Source organism: Emydura macquarii, unplaced genomic scaffold, assembly GCF_026122565.2.
Source record: "Emydura macquarii macquarii isolate MOO-44397 ecotype Brisbane River unplaced genomic scaffold, CSIRO-AGI_Emac_v2 contig_1790, whole genome shotgun sequence".
NCBI lineage: Eukaryota > Metazoa > Chordata > Testudines > Chelidae > Emydura > Emydura macquarii.
In genome coordinates, this window is record NW_027131927.1 from 28,292,362 (window position 1) to 28,314,980 (window position 22,619).

At 37.8% G+C, this 22,619-nt stretch overlaps 1 protein-coding gene across 24 annotated transcripts in view; it reads left to right on the plus strand.

The window, feature by feature from the left end:
• Positions 1 to 22,619, plus strand: part of PDLIM5 (PDZ and LIM domain 5) — a 175,898-nt gene that overhangs the window by 91,995 nt on the left and 61,284 nt on the right. For 5 of the 24 annotated variants that reach the window (XM_067557193.1, XM_067557192.1, XM_067557191.1 and 2 more), the window contains 11 exons: positions 394 to 411; positions 776 to 948; positions 1,967 to 2,003; positions 4,242 to 4,271; positions 7,863 to 7,997; positions 8,820 to 8,921; positions 15,516 to 15,623; positions 16,724 to 16,852; positions 17,248 to 17,454; positions 19,281 to 19,424; positions 19,994 to 20,116. In XM_067557193.1, coding sequence (XP_067413294.1) covers positions 394 to 411; positions 776 to 948; positions 1,967 to 2,003; positions 4,242 to 4,271; positions 7,863 to 7,997; positions 8,820 to 8,921; positions 15,516 to 15,623; positions 16,724 to 16,852; positions 17,248 to 17,454; positions 19,281 to 19,424; positions 19,994 to 20,116 — 1,206 coding nt within the window. Of the gene's footprint in view, positions 1 to 393; positions 412 to 775; positions 949 to 1,966; positions 2,004 to 2,670; positions 3,620 to 4,241; positions 4,272 to 7,862; positions 7,998 to 8,819; positions 8,922 to 15,515; positions 15,624 to 16,723; positions 16,853 to 17,247; positions 17,455 to 19,280; positions 19,425 to 19,993; positions 20,117 to 22,619 lie in introns of those variants that run through there. The other 19 variants (XM_067557212.1, XM_067557214.1, XM_067557216.1 and 16 more) reach the window with 14 other exon arrangements.

Genomic DNA, 22,619 nt, shown 5'->3' on the forward strand with positions numbered 1-22,619 from the left:
TGTCTGTTCTGTGAACAAGGAGAAGAAATCATTCTCCAGGGCTGTCAGCCCATTACCCTTCACCAGCATTAAATATACCATGTCTCAGAGATTGCATTATAAAAAGAAAGCACATTATGACTACTTTTTTCTTACCCCTGGATATATATGGAATTAGTTGCAGATGCACTACAAAAAATCATGGGCATTCCACAGAACCAATTTTTTGTAGCAGGATATAAATGTCACTGTTAGTTGGCTCCACTGCACTTTATCACTAAAGTATTTTAAGAACCACTTGACTTACCCAGACCTTTCATTTCATTTGTCTTACTTTTTTTTTCTTTTCCTCTTTCTTTCCTGTTCACATTGGAAAACTGTTTCTTCTGTTTATCTTACTCCTTCAATTATAAGGAAAAATCCACCTAAACGGTAAATGTTTAAAAATCTATGTTACTTGGTAATAACACTGACTTGTGCTATTTCATATTTTACAATAGTGACAATAACAAATGTTTTAAATGTTTCATGGTAAATCTGAGTTAAATTACTAAATTTATGGAATTGTTTTGCAAACAAAAGACTCGAATCTGTGTTTAGATAGCTGAGCTCATGTCACTTTGTATGTTGTGGCTTTCACAAAAGCACATCCTGCACTCAAATGCTTAACCTGTTTTTACAGACCTTGACGGTGCATGGTGAAGTATTAAATGCCATTGTGACACTGATTAAATTATTAAGATTTCCTGATGAAATTTCACATTTTTCCCTTTACAACTATTCTTTGTTGAAATAGTCCACCAAGGAAGCACATTGTGGATACCTATACAGAGTTTTACCACACACCCACTCACAGTGATGCCAGCAAAAAACGATTGATTGAAGATACTGAAGACTGGCACCCCAGGACAGGAACTACCCAGTCGCGTTCTTTTCGGATCCTTGCCCAAATCACCGGTACTGAACACAGTGAGTAATTGTTTGGTGGAACAGTATTAGATAAGGATAAGACTGTCCTGGTAGAACTTGTCATAAGGTGCTGAAACAATAACCAGTAAAGATATGTAATCTAATTGTAACATTTCTTCCCTTGGATAATCCGTTCAGTAGTCAGTTACACCTTTTTTTTGGTGTGAACCATCCAAACAGCGAAAGAGAGAGGGGACTATGGGCAGGTGGAATGCCTGAAACAATTTTTGACCTGTCTAAATTCCAGGCTGACAGGGTCCCTTTCAAACAACTACCCTATTCCTTCCCAAATCAACCTGCCAGGAAAATGTCCTCCCACCCTTCCCATACCACCACCACCAAATGGGGAAATTTCTGGTGAAAATCACACTGGCTTGAGGCTCAGAGTGGAGCAGTATTCCATATTAGAGCACAAATGGATTTAATTGTTGATACCTTATGACCCTTCAGCGCTAGAAGTGAAAGTTTCTTACTGTTGAAAACAGGAGCTTTCCAGCAGAACAGTACAGCACTTGCTTCTGCTTTGGAAGAGCTAAAGATATCAAATGTTAAAATCATAACATAACATGAAATTATAGGTAATTCTAAAATGATTAATGAACCTTATTCTCACTCTGTAACTTCGTTATGTTCAGATTTTTGTTACTAAGGGCCAGATTTGTAAAGATATTTAGATGCCTAAAGATGAGGGATTTTCCGAAGAGTGTAGGTACCTACCTTCCATTGAAATCAAATAGGAGTTAGGCACTTTTGAAAATCCCTCTAGGCAGCTGTCTGCATCTTTAGCACCTAAATAGCTTTAAAATTTTGGCCTTATGGCATTACAGGATGAGGTAAATGGAAAAATAGTACCAGTAACGTTTAAAAAAAAATTGTAAAATAATTTCTCTTCAGCATGTACAAAATACATGATAGTGGGATGCAAAGATTTTATTGGCACTGTTTTGGAGGACGATCAACCTAACTCATTGTTTCAAAGTAATGATTTAGAAATCTAAAAATTCTTATTTCGTTGCAGTGAAAGAACCAGAAGATGAGACTACAAAGAAAACAAAGTAAGTTGATTTGTTGTTTAACTGAAATCCCTATTTTGAGTATTTAATATTTTGCATGGTTTATTTTTAACTGATATTGTAATATTACAGTTTGGTGCATTGGTGTTAAAGTTGCAGAAATTTGTATGTTATTCCTTGTTAGTATTGTGTGTTATAAATGTATTAGTAAATGAATCGCATGTAAGATCAAGATTTTTGTGTGCTGTGGTTGGATTTTATTTAGGCGCTTAATACAAGACTACACAAATGAAGGTTTGTGCAGGAGTAGGCGCTTTCAGTGCATGTAACAGTTGGTTCTCTGTCGGGTGGTAGTTTGCAAACAGATAAATTTAATGTTTTCTCTTTAATGTAGCCATGCGTTTTTAGCTTTTAAGAGGTGATCAGATTAACTTTCTAAGATCTGAACAGATAGCAACTATCTTGTTGCTCTTGAAGAGTTATGCTAATCAAAGTGGTGACTAAACGCCCAGTCTAACCCCTCATGAAGTCAGTAGGAGTCTTTCTATAGACTTCATTTAGCATTGGGTCAGGCCTTAAAAGACAGATGAGCAAATATATAGGCCTGTAAGGTAGTGCATGGAGATGGCATGTTTTCAGTTTGTGTGAATTGGATTGTAAGACAAACTTCTTTCCTTTCTTACGTTTCTTCTATCACTTCTTTTCACAGGGAAAAGATTCCCATCCAGATCTTTAGCCCAAAATATACAAAATTACGTGACTGGCACCATGACGTCTCAGCACGTGTCCTTAATGTCCAGTGATTTACCCAAGTTGCAAAAACAAAACACAAACCTTTTCTTCCTTTTCTCTTTTCCAAATGCTTTGCGCATAAAAAAGTATTTTATTAGCTTTCTTAAAAAAGAAATTCTAGCTTTTTCTATACTTTTCTAACAATTTCCTACTGATGTGTAAAGAATGAGATGAATGTTTTTTGCTGATGAATAGTTAACAAACATACATAATCAACACAAAGTGACTTGGGTAACCGAATCTTTACATGGATAGAGGAGGTGGCTATTGAGGTTCTTTCTTGACAAAGAAGATTTATTTGTGTTGCTGAGTTTGTGTTCTTGTAGGTTGTTAGAAAGTTGAGCAAAAGAGCAGTATACAGTGTTGCTTGAAAAGAGGCCTGTGAATACTGAAACTGTTGTACTCTCCAGGATACTTTTCTTGAAATTCAATAGAAGTTCAGCAGAAATATTTTACAGTGGGTTGTAAATGTTTTAAAATGGTAGAGGGAGAAGTCAAATGGCTTCCCCACCAAAAGGGATTTTGCTGCTGTTGCAAATCCTAGTGCAGTACAAGTACTAAGCCTGTTCAAGAGGTATCCTATCCAGACCATGGAAAGACTATACAAAAAATGAGCAAAAGATTGCTGTGTACATGTAAGAGCTTCATCTTAATCTCATTTGATGTTGCATGCTGAAGTCATAGACAGTGATAATTATTTATTGTAGGGTGAAACTCCTAAGGTTTTTTGTGTTTTATAGGCAGTTCAGTGCCCTACCATGGTAATGCATATTATCCTGTAATATAATGTATTATAGTAGACACACCCATTAACTTAAACTTTTTGACGTTTGAAGAGTATTTTAATAAAAGCTGCTTTTAACTTAGTTTTGTCTGGTTTTTCTTTGAGGCCTTTTGACTCTATGCATAGATCTCTCATACAGAACTACTGTATCTCCAGTATTATAATCTTATAATTATAATCTGAAAGAAGATGAGACAATAAAAACAAATCAAGCTGTTTAAGAGCCTCTGGCATTTGTACAGTAAATGCAGAGGAGTTTTCCCTAATTCCATTGTAAAATTTTTCTATTATAACTTTTTGATTTGTAAGCGATCTGCAGCAAGCTACAAAATGGCTGATGTTTCTTGCTGTTACAAATAGAAGTATGTGACATGAGCCTAGAACTCCTTCATTTAGAGAAACAAATTGTTACCTTTTAACACCTATTGAAGTACGAAAAGTCGAAACTTAAAAGGTTAATCGTGAAGCAAAATGAATTACGTGCAAGTTACATAGCACTTTGTATAAATTTTGTGTATATCAACTAGGGTGTTTTAATTGAAATAGAGCCTTTCCTTTGAACAAATTATTGCTGAGGTTAGGTCCTAGAAACATTCTAATATTCTGAACTTTGCATTTCCTCTTCAAAAGCATTACTTTGCAGTAATAAAAGCTCTGCAGCTTAGCAGTGCTGTAGCTCACTGTGTTTGTCATCTTATCTTTAGGGAGAGTCAAACAGAAAATGGAGACCCCAGGTAAATGCTAAGTTGTCTTAACACTAACAGTCACTTGTGTGGAAAAATAAGAGTGCACAATAAAAGGAATGACATCAAAGTACAAATAAAACTACAGAAGAATTTTCATCCAGTAAACGACAGAATAAAAACGGTTATGTCCAGTCATTGTTTGGTTTGGTTTACATTAAAACTACGCAATGACCTTTAGGGAAAATAATTCACTATAACAGTTTCACTGCAGACAAAAATCTGTCAACTGGAAATGAACTGCTCTGGCAGTTCTGGCAAATTATAATTTATCTTCTGTTTCAAATACCTCAGTTTGTGTGTCACATTTTTACTAAAACTAAGCACATTATTCAATGCACATACAGTACACTATAATTATTGGCTTGAATTTGAATGTGTATGTTCAGAAATAGGAATATTGAAGTGTTGAAGTTGTTTGGCAGGTTTAAAGCATTTTGTTATGCAGGGGAGGAAGGGAAGGTTATTACAGACTATACCCAATACAGTTAAAAATAAGCTAGATGAGATGACTGTTTATGGGCACTTGTGTAAGGCATTCTTTATGAGAGAAGATAATGTTTGACCTTATAATATGTATTTCTTTTTGCAAATGTTCATAGAAAATGAGACTATTTTCCTGTTGTTTAATTTGCCATTTTGGGTATCTTGCTAGGATTTAGCTCTTGAGTTGTCTCAATAAGAAATGGAAAAAATGTCTTTGCAATAATCGAAAACATAGACTTGTTTAGCATGAGTGAAAATAAATATACAAAGCCCATGAGTTGAAAAAATATCCTCATAGTCTGTCCAGTGATAAGTATATCCAGATTCAAGAAGAATTCCCCAAAGCATAAGAATTTCCCAGAAATCCTGATTTACAAATCACTGGCCACCTGGAAATATGTTATGGTATGCCACTGTGTAAATATTTGGATGACACTTTTTATTAAAGTAATAGCTACTTTAGCAAAAACATATTCCGGGCTGTTAACCAAATTTCTAGATAGGCAAAAATGCTGTATATTGGTTCTAAATTAGAACCATCTGGTGGTTGTCCTTATATTAGTAGTGTAGTATTAAGTGTCTATTCTCTCTTTTCTATTAAAAAAAAAATTAAGTCTATACAGGAACAAAAAATGAAAAGTACTGTTTTTACTTTGTTTGGCTTAAGAGAATATAAGGAGTTGAATGATGCAATTCAACACAGCTTTTTCAGACTTTCTACATTAGAATTACAACTATGCAAACTAGCAACCAAACTCTTAAAAAGACTTCTAATGTTTTTCTTAAAACCATCTATTATTTTCCTGCCTGCCTCCATTTAGTCTGTTTGTTCCACCTTCACTAGCCAGGAAAGTCTTGGACTCCTATTTTCACATTCTCCCACTATATCTGTTCAAAAGTGTTGCCATAGTTAGTCGACAGTAGCAACAGAGGAGACCTCATCTTAATTTAATTTAAATTTAAATTAAAGCACCTATGTGCTCAGTGTGTGAACAGATTTAGTGAGAGCCTGTGTGCTGTTCCTGTAATCAGTTTGATCTCCACCCACCTTGAGTAGCAGAAGTCCACAGTCTGTTCATCTAAATGCTCTGCAGCAATGTTTTCAGTGTGTTTGCTCCTCTTCTCGTTACTCTCATTGTGCGGCTATACAAAGAAAAAAAGGAAAGGAGGCACTGGTTATGGTTTAATTGGGCTGCAACTTTATCCCTAAATGTCTGGGAGTACTTGGTAGGTACAGTGTAGGTAGTTCGAGTCATGTACATATACCTGGAGATTTGCTGGCAGCCATCCCCACTCTCCAGCCCCCCCGCTACTGGGACCTCGTCCCACACACCTCATCTCAAGTGATGGATAATGGGCTGTAAGAGAGGGAGGCTTGACTCATAAGAGCTCCAACAACCCCTGTTTCCACTCCTTTAAAGAATACCTCCTTTCCCAATCCATTTTATCTGATCACCATATCGATTCCCTATGGAGTACCTGCACTGAAAATCTGCCCCACACTTAAGCTATGATGGCACGATTTATTATATAACTCCCTTTTAGTTTTTTGCAACCCCCCTGCTGTGGGGAAGGCAGAAAAAAAACTTCACCTTGGCCAATCTGGAGGTGAGTGAAAAATGTGTTCCCAAATCCCCCCGTCTTCCCCCAAAAGACGGACTAGCATATAGTGCTTCAATGGATCAGAGGATGGGGGCTGCTCAGCCTAGTCCAAGTAGAAAAGAGGGCCTCTACTGTATGGACATGGGCATAAATAATCCCCTTCTCTTCTGGTCACCTTAGGGGGGTGGGAGAATGGGTCAGCATCCGCCTGCTGTCCGAGTATGGAGCTGCCTCTGTGTAGCAAGTAACTGTCTGACTTTCCAGCCTTTAAAGGGACAACACCTTCTCTGACAAACCAATGAGTCCTACTGTTGAATGTGCGATGAGGTCATTCTCTTATCAAATGTATCTGAAGATATTTTGCTCACAGACTTGAATGTCACAATATTTGTTCATAGCCGGGTGTCTCTCCCACCCCACCCCCCAACCACACTTATGACGTTATACTTGCAACATGACATCATTTCTTAATTTAAAAAAAATTGAAATAAGTAAAAACTGTTGGGAGAAACATTAGACTGCTTTTATTTTTTAATGTGAATAATGTACCTTATTCCAAGTATACCTTTAACCTTGAAAAAGACAGAGGAGCTTCCAGTCTCTGGTCCATATGATGATCTGGATTTAGCTAACTGCTTGATTCAAATCAGGCCTCAGAATATATTTTGTTCCTGTGATATGGGAAAATACTAAGTGTCCTGACCTATTTTTTTTTTAAAAAGGAACTGACTGCAACTATATTGGAGATAGGCCTAAAATTAATGGGCGTACTGGGCAAAGGGGATGTAATCCAAGAAGGGTGAAGAATTTCAAGAGTTATGAATAAACTTCAGATAAATGTCCAAGCTTTATGGACTTGCTTTAAAACACACTTCCAAATACTTTGAGTTTCATCTATCCCTGTAAAAACTGTTACTGTAATGTGGCTAGCTAGATAAAAATGCATTTTGCTTTTGAGAGAGTAACAGTGATCATGGAAAGTTGGAACTGACGTGGAATGTATAAATAGCACCTAAAACTTTCAATTGGTGTATGCCGTGATTTTGTTTGGTTACAACATCTCATCTAGTAATAAAGTAATTTTCCGATTTTTAAGTATATTCTTGATCTCTTAGATGCTGAGGAACATAATTTTGGACATTAATGAAACGCTGAGTGAATCCTGGTGTATGTTTTTCACTGTTATTTTTATAAACCATCAATCTCTCCTTGTGCCACTGTTTTTTGTTGGTCTATTTGCTTGAAATCTAAAGTTAAAATAGATCTTTATAATCATGCTACTTCCAAATCCATGAAATCTTTTGTGTTGGTTACTGTTCAACTTTTTGTTAATCTTGAGCAGGTTAATGTAGAGATTTTCTGGATTTTTATATTAGCAAATCCCTAACCACCGGGAAATAGTGATCCCACTTCTGGTCAATTCTAAATTTCCACACATGTATTCCCACACCATCTATGTGATTTTTTTTTCTTTTATGATGATTATCTGTAAAGCATGTCTGCAGATCTACCTAATGGAATAGAAGCCCAGAATTCCGCTTTAGTTCTAAACAAACATTCAGTAGCTACTCAGACCATCGAGATGATGCCTGCGTCAGAACCTCCATCAACACCGTTACCAGCTATGAGGTCTGCTTCCTTTCATTGCTAATCAGTTACACTGACATCACTTAAGACTGGAAACTTGTTAAGATATTGAAATCTGCATGATACTAAAAATAAAGAATACATTCTCAGATAGGTAGCTATATGTCAAAATTTGTGGAAGACAAATGTGTTACTGTATGTTAACACACTCACCTGTAACTCCTACTTACTGTTTGTCACAAAATGACATTGCAGTTAGAAATGTGATGTGCATTTTTCTTCAGACCGAAGATCTTTCTTGCATTAAATGTCACATTTGTAGTTACTTCTGTCATATTTGGGCAGGTGGCATAATATGGAGAAAATGTTAAGAATTATACTTGAAGGTCCAGCCCCACCCTGCTCAATTGCTGTAGCACCCAAAATACATGGCAGAGGTAGCAGCATAAACAAAACTTATCCTACTAGTTTTCTAAAATAAAGAAATCACAACCGGGGGTAAAACAATGAGATGAACCCACATTGGAACTTCTGAGAATCTCATTTTTAGTACTTACTGTAAGTTATTTTCCGTCAGGCTGTTCAGTGACATTAACCATGTATGTCTCATCTTTGTAAATATAATAATTGGCCAGCTACTGAACAAACAGCAGTAGTATGCTTTTCAGTCTTCCCCAAAGTCAAGAAAGGTCTTAGATAAAAGTTCTCTGGCTTTCACTTTAACCCTGATTCCTGTTCAAGATACTGATATTTTTGTTCACTGTTTTAACATTTTTATAATGCCACATAAATGTAGATTAAACATCTTTTTTATGTTGTTTTGATTTTGTGATACCTTTGAATGAAATGCAAACTGTTCACCAGACCAGAATCTACTTCAGCCAGTTCACCATTAGCAGAGTCTTCTCCTGTCAGTGTTCCCTCTCCCAGACTTTCTGGACATGTCTCAACTTCACCCCATGGGAGGTAAATCATTTACCGGTAGTCCTCTTCCTAATTATAACAGGAAAATCTATACTAGCTTTGTTCCTCTACTTTTTTTGTTTTGTTTTTGATTGTCACCCATTTAAATTGGACATTACCAGTTTTTCTGAGCATGGCAGGTAGGAAAAGAGAAGCAGAAAAATGTTGACCAGGCCCATAAACACTTCATGAGTACTAGTTAGAATAAGAAATAACATAGTATGTAGTAAAACAGTTCAGAAAGATCAACTTTGTCAGTGAGTGACCCTTCCCATGACCTGCTATAATTGATAACAATGAAGTGTTAATGTACAGGTTGAGAGTTAATTCAAATATATTTCCCACCAAGGCAGAACCATATTAAATATATTGAAAAATTATGGCATGCTCTTAAAGGAATGCTGTGCTATGTGGTGATGAAATACGAGATGGCAAACTTCCAGTCACTGACCTTGGATACCTCAATTGGCACTATTTAGACCATGTTTTTCTTGGCAGACTGTAGCCTCTTTTTGGAGGTCATCTTTGGGTTTATAAAGTGAAAATGAAAATTTTTTTAAATATTGTTCCTTAAGGTGAATAAGTTACACTGGTGTATTGTATTTCATAACCTAATACTGTAGTGGGGATGTGTGGCTCTGTTGCTAATAAACACCAGTTATCTGGAAGAGAAAACAAACACCAAACAAGGCCTTCATTTTTTGTACATTATCCTAAAGTTATTCAATTGAATTATGTTATCTGTATCATGTGGACAGATAGACATAAAAGATGATCAAAATGGTCCTTTTTCTTGACGATTCCACAGTTCCCATAGTCTTAGGTATAACTGCTCTTGACCCATAGCCTCTATGCAGAATTTGGATTACTCTGTTACAAGTGGTAGGGAGTTAATTATAGAAGGCTCTTGCCTTTGGATCCTGCTTATTCTCGTGGTCTTCTTCCAAAGCTAAGCTTTAGGGCATCAGGTGTGACCTTGGTAAACCAAATGAGTTTTAGATTTCAGCAGGGAATGTGGTTTCTGTTCTTCAGCTTCATTATTTTGAAAGACCTGGCTTTTGTCAGTGATTGTTTAATTGTTAAAATGCACATGGGAGTTGATGGATATGTTTACCTCTAAAACAAACTACTATGAAATACTTTAGGATGAATTTTACAAGAATTACTTTTCAGTTTTAATAACTTCTGTGTTAGGACGCTCATCTCATGGAATCGGTTGGTCTCACAATAACACAGCAGATTTCACCTCCCTTAGTAATAGAAATCATTAACTGACTTGCTAATGTCCTCTTTTTGACAATTTGTTTACAAAGGTTAGCAGCCATAAAACAGATGGTTTTCCATTACTTGTGCTTCTGTCTCTAATATAAGTCCCTTTAACTGCTGCACCAGTACCATACATGCCATGATGTTGTAGTTGAATGTTTTACTGAAATCAGTGGTTTCCGGTGTTGTTCACAGTGTAACCTTGGGTAAGTCACTTAAGCTATTGCTTCAGTTTAGCCACATGTAAAATAGGTGTAATACCTATGCAAGGGACTTTTATTGGTTCATTAAGCACTTTGTGCTTGCATGCATGGTCATTGTTGTGTGGAAATTATGCTCTATTTGTTTTAATTCTTGTTTTGCCATAATATTGGCTCTGCGTTAAAATATGTTAATGAAGGATACTGGGTGCAAACATTCTGAGATTCCTCCACACCCTCTTTGCCATGACAGCTTTTCTGACATGAATGGAAATTTTTATTAGTCTTCACCCTAAGTGTACAGACTGTAGTTAGATCACCAACCAGCAGCAGGTCAGTGTCCTGATGGGGGAAGCAGACATTGTAAGTGCAGCGTGATTAAGATATGTGCTTTGATCTGTTCTGTTACCCTTTCCCACTTTTTGGAGTGGAAGGAGTATCCAGTGGTTAAGGCATCAGCCTAGAGTTCAGTTTCCTGTTCTGCCAGAGACTTCCTGAGTGATCTTAGGTGAGTTTCTTAGCCTCTCTGGGTATGTTTACACTGGAATAAAAAACCCACAGCATGGCCACGGCTGGTCTGGGTCACCTGAGTTGGGCTTACTGGGCTTGTGCTGGAGCCCAGGCTCTGGGACCCTTTCCCCTTGTGGGGTCCCAGGGGTCAAGCTCCAACCCGAGCACAAATGTCTACACAGAAATTTTACAGCCCCACAGCCTGAGCCAGCCGTGGGTTTTTAATTGCAGTGTAGACCATACCTGTGGTGTCTCAATTCCTCATCTGTAAAAATGGAAATAATTGCATCTCGCTGTCTCACGGGGTGCTATGAGAATATGTACATTAGAGAGTGTGGAGCTCTGAGCTGACGAAAAGCACTATATAAGCACTATTTATTTTTAAATATAATGTACCATTCTGTATTAATTTGCTCAATTAATTAACTTGCTCAAAATATAGACCTACCATTGTCAGACATTTCACCTGAACAGCGTGTTTCTGGGTTTTATGCTTTCCGTGGCAGCCTTTCTTTAAAGAAATAGAAACAAGTTCTTTGTGTTCTCTGCTGTGACTGAAGACTTTTGAAGGCAGTATGTTGCTGCCTTTTATTTATGTTGTTTATTTTCCTAGTGCCAGCACATTTATATACTTTTGGTGTTTTTGATGCATAAATTACAGAAGCCACTCCTAAATGATGATTCTTAAGCTTCCACTACTATCCCTACATATCCTTATGCTTTCATAGTGGATATAGCTTCAATACAAATTTATTATAATTAACCAAAAAATAAATGAAATACACAGAAAAGTGTGACAGTTGTTAAATTGTAATAAATAGGCTTTGTCTCTTCTCTGTCATTTACCACCTCAGGCTCCAGCAAATGGCTAAATGGAGCAAATTGCAAAGGTAGAACTCCCTCAAATGAGAGCCCTGTGCCCAGCACGAGTCTTACACTAGGAGCTGACAAGAAGCATAACCCAGCCAATTTCTACCCATTCCAAAGCAGACTTTCAATAACCAGTTACTGCATCAGTCAGGGCTTTAAAGATCATTATTGACACCTATGAATTGGCCTAAAGGGGATGAGGAAGCCATGGCAGAGATTTGAGCATAGTCTCGTGTTCTGAGAGCCCAGCCCACCCCACTCAGCTATGTTCTGCACCAAATGACGCTTGTGGCTGGTTTTGAAGTATACTACTACATAGAGTCCATTACAATGACTTTTACCTGGGGAAGCTACGGATGTTACTGTCTTGAGGTCAATATTGGAGCAGGTTTGCAGCCTCCAGGCCTGCTGTAGTAGATAATGCTTACACCTCTAACAGCTGTTGGAGAATCCAGGAACAATGATTGATCTATTTACATCTTTAGACTGAGAACCATTCAGGCAACAGATGAGTGTACACCCTGAATAATGGATGAAGATAGGGTTGCCTCTGCCCACACGAAGAGTTGAGTTTCAGCCAGTTTTCCCCTGTCCAAATGCATCAGCCAAGTTTTAAGGAGATAAGACTAGAATGTCAGATGACCAATCAAATAATCTCCCTTTCCTTAATATGGTATAGGCTATCTATAAATCATAGTGACTCCCAAGTACCACACAAGGAAATTGCTGATTAGGTGTCAGTATGTGAGTAGTCATGAAGAACAGATGACCGTATTCCCTTTAAGCCACAGACATTGTGACTCAGTCACTGAGTGATAATCTCCATTTAGTTGTACCATTGAAGTTCCACTTCACTGTGGAAGTGGGAGCTGGTTAGGACAGCTGCAGCTGCATCAGACTCAAATGGTCTATCAGAACGGTGAGAGGGAGGGGTCACAAATGTATGTTTTGTGACACTGTCGAGACTTTTATACCAAACATGGAATAAAGCAGCAAAAAAAATTAAATTATTTTAAGAAATTGCCACATCCACCACTGAATTAATAGTATCTTGAGAGCTGCTAAGCTATTAACACTTTAGCAGATTACTATTACAAATACTGTACTTTCAATAGCAATGAACTATTTAGAAGTATGTGCCATGAATCAGTGTCCAGCAAAAGAAATTTTAAATCCCAGCTTGTATTCTATCAACATGCCTACATTTACTATATTGTAGTAGTGACTACTCATTGGGGCACTTTAAAATGAGGCCTTCTCTGGTACGGGACATATATATATCAGGAGATCAAATTTGGAAAGCACAGCCGCATTCCCTCAATATTCATTGTGAACAGACTACCCCAATGTAGGGATGGGAAGACGCTCCCATCCAGGACTCAGTTATGAAAACAAAATTGTCTTCCACATCCCAGCTATTCATTAAACAATAACAGCCTGATGTTTAATGTTTGTTGAAGGCTAAAATCCCTTTGCTGGCCTCTGGGAAGAGAGACCCTCCTTCCTTTCCCTGATCAGGTGGCTTGCATTTTATATGATGAGGCTTTTGTTGAACTTGAGAATGGCAGTATTCATTCTTTGTCTGCCTCTTTGGCTTGTTGCAAGGCTCATCTTTTTGCCGCAGACACGTAAAAATGGATATGGAGGGAAAGATTTGTTCAAGGGGGGGAAGGGATTAGTAATGTGGTAGTTATGTAGCTACACTTGTTTTGGTTTTTTTTTTTTTGGTTTTTAATTTGTCATGACCATTTAGAGCATATGGTGGGGTGCCCTTTTTAGCACTTCTATAAGATAAAAATAAACATTTGCTTTTACCTATATTTGCAGTATACTGACACATCCACAAGTTTTAAAATCATAGTATAACTATCCTTTCAAATTGATGTTTTTGTTTTGAAAGGTTTAGACAAAGTAGTGAAAGAATTGTTAGCATCTCCCCCCTAGATCAAGCTAAAAGGTCCATCAATACCTTTCATAGGTTGGACTATCTCCAGATGTATAGCAAGATGAGGTTAGGGGTAGCTTTCATGTTCATTTCTGGTGCATGCTAAGAAGGCTTTCTCTTAGGATGGCATAGATAAAACTGTCCTTCCCTCTTGTTAACTTCCTAGCATTCTCTCCTCTAAAGCAGGGTAATCCTTGTTTCAATGTGACCGCTCTGATGTAAATTAGTAGCAGGGTTTTTTTTATCTTAGTGAGGTTAGAGGAGGAGGAGGATTATGGTAAAGGTTAACAGTAATAACATTTAGAAACATTTTGGTTTAATATTTCAGTAAGAGTAGTGCTCTGAGACCTTGGTTAGGATCCACCACCCTGTTACGGTAAGTGTTGTACAAACAGAGAGATGGCTATTGTACCTGTCATTAAGCACAGGCACATTTGGGTCATCATACTGAAGACATGTAATGCCATGGCTCACTTTCTTTTTTATTCATTCATTTGTCATTTTGATGCCCCAGCTACTTTATTTGAAATACCGCATGCAGTAAGTGTGCTTAAATAAGGGGGAACTAATATCCATCCCCACTAAGGGAGCTAAATGACCTAAAGGTTACTGCATTAGCCTGATTGCGAAGAAATTCCAGTATAGATGATAACTCTGAAATGGTGTACTAGGATGAACCCCCTGACTCCCAATATTTGTGCGTATTGCAAAGCAGACAGTTTGGTACACTACTGCGAAAATAGCTATGTGTGTTCCAGAAATGCAGAGGGGTGAAGTGTTTTTGGCATATCCATGGAGTAAGCTTGTAGTGTGGGCAAGTGTTCTGAATGTAGAGAAGGGAAATTAATGTAGTTGATACTTGTGTATGACTCTCTTTCTTTTAAGGGGAGTCATGGGCATGCGTTCTCAAGAGACTAGAACATGCCATATGCCAGGCTGAAATCTGATCTTAGTCTTTAAGCACTCACAAGTCTTAAAATTTTTTTTTTTTAAAATCCATCTTACACAAAACAAAGTACCTATTTGTTGGTATGTTATATTCATGTATCACCTCACACTTACAAGGAAAAGCAATCCAGAACACTGACACATTCTTGATATGAGCTGCTTTATTGTCTTATTTGTGTGTATGTGTTGTGGTGTGTAGTAGTAAAGACTCTTGAAAATAATTGACAACTTTTAGTGTTCTATTGAATCGAGCTCATTGTTTTCATTAAGCAGTTAAAGGCCTTTGTCTCAGACACTCTTTGAGAATATGTCTTAAGTTGATCTCCAAAAATGGCCTATTTTCAAAACCATGACCATCTCAAATTAATGAGTAATTGCTATGTAAGCCATGATATATTTAACAATACCGAAAGAGGCTATCCAAGGTCAGTAGACTTGATTTCATCATTTATATCCTGCATTTATTGTCACTAAGCTAGCATAGATGCTCATTTTCCTGGTGGTCTAGCTCTTTCCTTGGCTGAAATCAGTCACTTCTATCACCCACTTCTGAATCCAAGAAGAGGAAAGAGTTTGATTGCCGTGACAGCTTGTGAAGAAGCTGGACCTTATTCCTGAATGAATGCCAGCCCTACTGCCTGTATGGCAGATTTCACAATATAACGTATAATGCTTGTAGTTTCATTTCTTTAATTAAAGCATAAATTATCATGAGGCAATATACCGAACTACTGTGTCTTATTTGGTCTATTTTATTTCCCCATATAAAAATATTGTTTTGTGGGTATTCCTTATGCTTCCTAATGTAGAAGTGTTTATAACTAATTTAGAAATTACTTTATGGATTACCCATTCAAGATCATTACAAGGATCGCTTATTGCAATAGTTTCCCAGGCAACTTCAGAATGCGGAAAAGAAAAGAATAGGTGTCCCAGATATCTGGAAATAGGTCTAATACGAAGCAGGTCAGTGGCAACAAGATTCTTTAGGTTGTTCAGTTACATATGTGAAAAGTTACCATGTTTTAATAGTGTCACAGATGTGGTTTTGGGGTGGATTAAAAAAAATACTTGGGTTGCTTTAAGAAAAAATATGTGAGTGTAAATTGTCAGTGTGAATGTTCCCATTAAAACAAGGGAAAATACATAACCCCAAAGTAATAGGGGTGCAAAGTAATTAATTTGGACTGTTAGTGTTTACTTTTCAAATGGTATAAGAAATATTTTGAATTAGGTATTCTCACTGTATCACAAATTTGCATATTATCCTCTTAATATATGGCATTAAATATGAATAGTCAAATCTTGGTGCTCTTGCTGATTAAGAGGCAGCCAGTATTGGTAATCTTCAGGTTTTCATTGGGTGCTCCAGCAAGTGTTAAAATAATTACTTCCCTTTTCTAGCCACCAAAGAAGAAAAAAGAATGACATATTATATTTCTACCAGAAATGAGTGTAAATCCAAACATGATTGAAAAATTGCCCAAAGGAGAACAAGCTCATGTAATGTCAAACTATTTTTCTGCATTTAGGGCCTGATACAGAGCCCAGTGAAATCAATGGGACTGTAGGCACTGAATTCAAGGGCTGCTTCAGAAAATAATTGGAAAGGGCAAAATCCCTCTGTCATTAGGGCTGGTTTAAAAAAAAAAAATGAGGTGGAGGGGGGTCTGCCAAAGTATTGTTTTCTATATTTTCAGTTCAGCCATCTCTTTGGTTAATTTAAAAACAAGAGGAAAAAATTCTATGAAGTGCCCACCTTCCCCCCCCCCCCCCCGCCCCCCCACCCCTCCTCCAAAATCTAAAATGGGATCAAAATTTCTAAATTTACTAAACTTTGTTTAAATGGGAAGACGTGTGTAAACAGAGGGGCGATGGGAGACTTCTGATTCCCAAAGACTTAGAAGATGTGTATCTTTTTCTGTTAACTTACTATAGTTCCTTTATCACATAACCAAAGTAATTATTTTCATTGGAGGCTGTACACTGTGATACTGTGATTTTTTTTTTATACTTATTTTCTCTGATTAGTGTACTACTTACATCTCTGCTTTCTTTTACCTTAGAAAACTCTTGTTTGACAATCCTTTGGAATCATTACCTAGGTGTGCACCTCACCCACCTGCTGCTGTTCAGGTTTTAAACATCAATAGCCAAGTAGCCACAGTGACTAAAGTGACATCTACTCACACTAGGTAGTGTTTCTTATGTCACATATTCTGTTTCAAGTGTATCATATATTGCAGGAATCACAATTTAAAAAAAACCCAAAACTGTGCATACATTGCTTTTATTGTTGAATGAGGCTGTTTGTAAGCTGTCAAAGTTTACCCTGAAAAAAGCTACTGTCCTGAAGAAGCAGTTTGTGACTATTTATATTTTTCTTGCTGAATTTTTTGTTAATCTGAAAGATAAGAGTCCCTATGTTGTGCTGCCTTTTACCAGGAGCACCTTGTCACAAATAAAAATCCTTGTTAGAAATAGATAATAGCTATTGTTTTTCTCTTTATTAAATAAAGAATTCAGTTGCAATACTTCTGCATATCTGGCCTCATAATAATTTATATCTTGTCAAATTAATCTCAACCAGGCAAATAACTCTATCTGCAGAGTTGAGTGCTCCAAGTATAGCAAGCTTATTGACAAATGAAGCTGGTAAAGAAAATTTTCTATGTGATAAGCACACAGTAGCTACGCAGACTTCTGAGCCACACTTGCTCACAATTGCATCAGTGGAGCCACCCTTTGCAGTTCAACCTGTGGAATCCATACCTTCGGTGCCTCCCGTTCCTGACAGGTATACAAATCTTGGCCACATTAAAACTGGAATTAAAATAATGTGGTTTCATTTCATTTTAGGGTGTGATTCTATAAAATGTGCATTGCCATATTATCCACTAAAGTGGAGTTATTGGAGCAAAATACAGCAAAATTCGGTTTTGGGTTGTGTGATGAAGTGCCCTAAAGGAATTAGTCTCTTACCAAAATGACATGTTGACCTAGTAGTGAAATGCTTGATTTCTTCTGAAAAATGCAGTGAACAGAAAAATTGGGGGAAGTTGATTTTTAAATAGCAGTGATTGAGTTCAATTTTCAGACAGACAAATTGGCAGCAAGGAAACTTTGTAAGGCTTATTGCGATTAGTTTGCAACAGTAACCTTGTACTTCACTTTGTTTTCTGAAAGCCACATGCTTTATTTTGTCATTTGCATTTGGATTTCATGATCCTTGCTATTGTTGCCTAAAATATACTAGATGTTTATCTAATGCTTATTTCCTCTCTTGATAGTCTTTGGGCAGGCATGGTATGTTTGTGCTGCCTTCTGAAACAGCAAGTCCTTCTGTTAAAAGTCTCAAGCTCTCGTTCTAGATCAGTGTTTCTCAATTATATTTCCTTCTCGGAACCCTTGCCCAGCCATGCCAGACCCTCCGCCGAAAAGTCCAAACTATCTACCCCTTTTCGGTGGCACGGTGAAGGCAGCGGGCTATCTGAGCCGTTTTCGGTGCCGCGATCAGCTGTTCAGAGGCGTGCTAACAGCTGATGAGCGGCCGCATCAGCTGTTCAGCGGTACGATAGCAGCTGATCGGCAGCTGGCTGACAGCTGTTCGGGGGCGCGCGATTTAGGTTTATTTCGGCGGTGCGATTCCGCTTTTTTGCGGAATTGTCCCGCAGAACCCCGCAGTTCCGTGGAACACTATTTGAGAAACACTGTTCTAGATTATCTTTAAGTCATACAAAGTAAACCTTACGGTGTGCAGACAGTAGACTGTTAGATATAAGCATGACAATATCTCTATTTAAATCAAAGCTTTGCCACAAAATGCTGCTGTCACTTAGGTGTTTGCTTTAGTTATTTCTGAAACATACTGAAAAATGGAAAAACAATTAATTGTGTTTAAAATTTTAATTTGTTATTTTCCAGGGTTCTAAATGGACCTTTTAACATTTTTTATTTTTTCAAAATATTTTTAAATATATTTATCTTTGGGTTTTTTTCTTTCTCTCTCCATCATCACTTTTTATTCTACTCCCTCCCTGGGGGCAGTGGTTGGGGAAGAGGGAAAAAAAGGAGAAAAATAACCTGAAAATATCATTGATTTTTTTCTGAAAAAGTCAGTTTTTGTGATGTGCTCTAGTTATTTGTTGTATCTTAATATCTTTTTTAAAACACTGTTTTTGGTTTAATATTATGCTGATTCTGATCTTAAGGCGATCAGCGGAATAGCTTTCAAACACATTTTGATGCTCACATGGAGAACTGGATAGAATCCAAGACCCCAGTCCTACAACAAGCTCTGTGTGAGTGCACCGCTGCACCCCCACTGAGTTAGTTGTAGGATAGGGACCGAAGGTTGTGAATTGTACTGAGTTGGTGCTTTTACTGAAAGTTGAATTAATCACTTAAGAGTTTTGTTTATAAGAAAAATCAGTTTTTCCATATTAATTTTAAGGGCCCAATGCAGTGCCCAATGAAGTCAACAGAAGTTTTTCCATCCACTTATGTGCTGAAATGGGACCTTAATGATGGAACAATTTTCAGTCATTACTTTAAGCTACTTGTACTATTTCTTCGTTGAGATCTCTTTCTTTTCTTTCTGTTTTCTCCCTTTTTCAATCAAAGCTTCTACACTGCACTGCCTGAAAATCCATTGGAAAGTCTGCCAAAGTTTTCTCCCATTCCTGTTCCTTCTCCTTCCAGGCAGAGGTCAAAAATTATGAGCAGTGCTGCCGCCATTGTGTCTGCTGCTGTTGCTGTACGGGCCAGGTAGAAATCAGCTATAAAACAGAGCCTTTTAATTTTTATAAATGAGTTTCAAAAAGCTCAAGCTCATAAAAGAGTTTACTGGGAGATATTTAAAATCAGAAACGGTTAACTTTCATGTTAGCGGTATTTGCATGGGGTTAGAATTAGGGCCAAGGCTCCTGTGGTGTACTCCCAGCTCTGCTACTGGCTCACTGAGCATTCTGGGCAATAACATGAACTTGTCTGAGCCTCATGATACCCATTTTATATCTGGATAAACTAATACCGCCTTGCCTGGTGGTTGAGGATTCATTGATATTTATTAACAGTTTTTAGATCTGTAGATTCTGTAGGCTATATTGGGTCATTTGATTACTTTTAAAATATTTGTTGTATTTTCAGTTAGACCCTGGAGTGGTTTTTCAGTAGTTAATTCAAGTGTGTGATCACTTTAAAGTTATAATTCTTGTCACATGATTATGGAAACAGTTGGGAAGTTCAAACTTCTCACGTTTTTAGTAGTTCCTGTCAATTTTCAACTTCATGTGGATAGCTAGTGTATTTACCAGGTCTTTCTAAATGCTTGCTAGGCTCTCTGATCCTAATGTGTACCATCCGCTCCTGGATGCCCTTCTGATCACCCCTATCACTAAACCCCCTCCTCTACAAAGTGTCAGGTCCTCAAGGAAATCAACAAGTGCTTTGAATGAGAGGTATTGTATCAGAGTGATGCTCTTTTGACACTGAAGGCAAGTAAGATGCTAGTTTCTGTATTGATGTCTTTTCTGCTGACTGCATCTTCTAAGTGATCTGTCTGACATGCTCTCCTGCATGATATCACTGGACCAGTATATACTGTTGAATCCACCTCTTTGCAGAACTAATCTGAACTTTGGTCCTCCTAACATAGTTGAAGTCCCATTAATTGAACAAAAATTTGTTTCTTACAGTTGTGTGATTTTTAGGAACATGGTACTGTTTGTAATGCACAGTGAATTTTATGGAGGCGTGACCACTTGTTAATTTACTGGAGAAGAAACAAAATACTACTACTTGGAACTTATTGTCTGAATGAGATATTTGCAACAGTTTCATAAGCAAGAAAGCCACATGTTATGCTATTGGAACAAAGAGCTTCTATTTCTCAAAAGTTTACTTTCCATATATAAAAGCAAATAACTGGCATTTGGTGCAGCAAATAGATATTTGTAAACGTAATGCCATGTATACTGTTTGTTCAAGTGCTGGTGGTATTGAATGTGCCTGAATTTTCTGTTCTTGTTTCCTGACGGCAGTTATGTTAGAATCAACTTCCTCAGAAGGTACTGTTATCTATCTAATGGACTTCATCCTAAAAGCCAGAAAATCTGTTTTGGTGTTTTTAAATGGCAATGGCTCCTTAGTTGTATTCAGCAAACATCTAAGGGGAACTTCCAGATGAATAACAGTGCACTTACCAGCACTGTTCTTCTTGGATAGAGAATTTTAAGGAGACAGAACCCAATTTTTAGGTGCAGTTGAGCTACACCTGGTGCAAAAAATGGGGCAGGGGGGAAGTAAGGCAAAGATATTTTTCTCCCCTATTCTGGGGATGCTGGCATCACTTTGAACCCCAGCAAGATTAAAACTGTCTCAGCTTTTGGGGAATAAATAATAAATTGTGGGCATGTCAGAAAAATATCCTGAAAACCACTTATTTTTAAAGTTTCATTTTTTGCTGCATCAACTTTAAACAGGAAAGAACAAAATTATTTTTGTTAGGACAGGCTTGAGGTCATACAGTAAAATGTTAAGAACCAGCTGTCTTTTTTCCTTTGTGACATCCTGTAGAGATTAGTCTTGTATGTGCAGCAAAAGGAAAAGACCTTTAGAGGTTTTGAAAGCTTTAATAATGCTTGTAGCACATCTGAGCGCAATGGGTGACGTTCTGGCTCTATTGAAATCAATAGGAGTATTGCCATTGACATCAGTAGAACCAGGATATCATCCAGGTCTGTATTCCCTGCATCAATACTGGAATTGGAAGTTGTTACGGTGTTTATAATTAATGCACTGACTTCAATAAAACTAAACCGATTTGTTGTTTTTCCTTGTTTCTATTTCTAATATACAGTCTTATGGAATAACCAGTTGTTTTTAGGAATGAATTAGGAATTTTTTTTCATTGTGAAGTCACAAAGAGATTTATTTGAGTTTTAGCGAGAAGCTCTAACTGTGGGAAGAAATTCTGTCTCTGAGATTAGGCTATGACACTCCCAACTGTCCCATCAGCAAGCGAACTGCAGTTGTTATGAGAATTTAAACAGAAGTAACAAGGAATGTAAACTAGAGGTAATTGTCCGGCTACACTGAAAGAGGGAGAGGAGATAAATGATATGGTTTTAATCAGGCCGCATCTTTTTTTTAGATGTCTGGAGCTACCTGGCAGATAAAAGTGTACAGTGCAGGTAACCCCATGTTCATTTAATAATGACCTTGGGGGCTTCCACCAGCTCCTCCTTTTTTTTCCAACCAGCCAATCCAATGCTGGGGCCTTACCATCCCCTCCTCCCCCATAGGAATGTTAAGTGAGCTATAAGAAACGGGGGCTGGCTCCCTGCTGTAGCATTCATTGGAGCCCCAACCTCTGTCACCCACTGTTCCGTTCCTTTAACAAACACCTCCTTTTTAAGTCCTTTTCCAAGCCATTTAATATGGAGTACCTGCACTGGATATCCGCCCCACACTTGAATAACCTATAAGTTGCAACGTATAGCGTACCTTCCTTTATGCCACACATGAACAAAGCCCTTCCTGAATCCAATGTGGGGAAGGTGAGAAAACTCCACCTAAGTCAATCTGGTGGTAAAGGGAAAAATTCCTTTCAAGCCCCCTAGAAAAGGGGCAGCTAGCGCAATGCCTACAGCAGGTCTTGACCAAACCTGGTATTTCACCACCTAAAGGAGAAGGAGGGTGGGTGCTGACTCAGCCCGCTCCATTTGAAAGGAGTCATCACGCACAGAGCTGCCCCTTTTGAACCCTTCCACCCATCCGGTTGCCAGCGGATGAATCAGTGTTGCCCCATTGGCCTTTTGTCCCGTTTTACATCAGTTTGACCTTTCTTCTCCCCCCTGTACCATAAAGCACTGTTCCCTTCACTTGGCCAGTCAGACAAGATTCCCATCCGCTTAAGGGTGCCATGCGGCCATTCATGTTGCTGATACTGAAAATGTATTG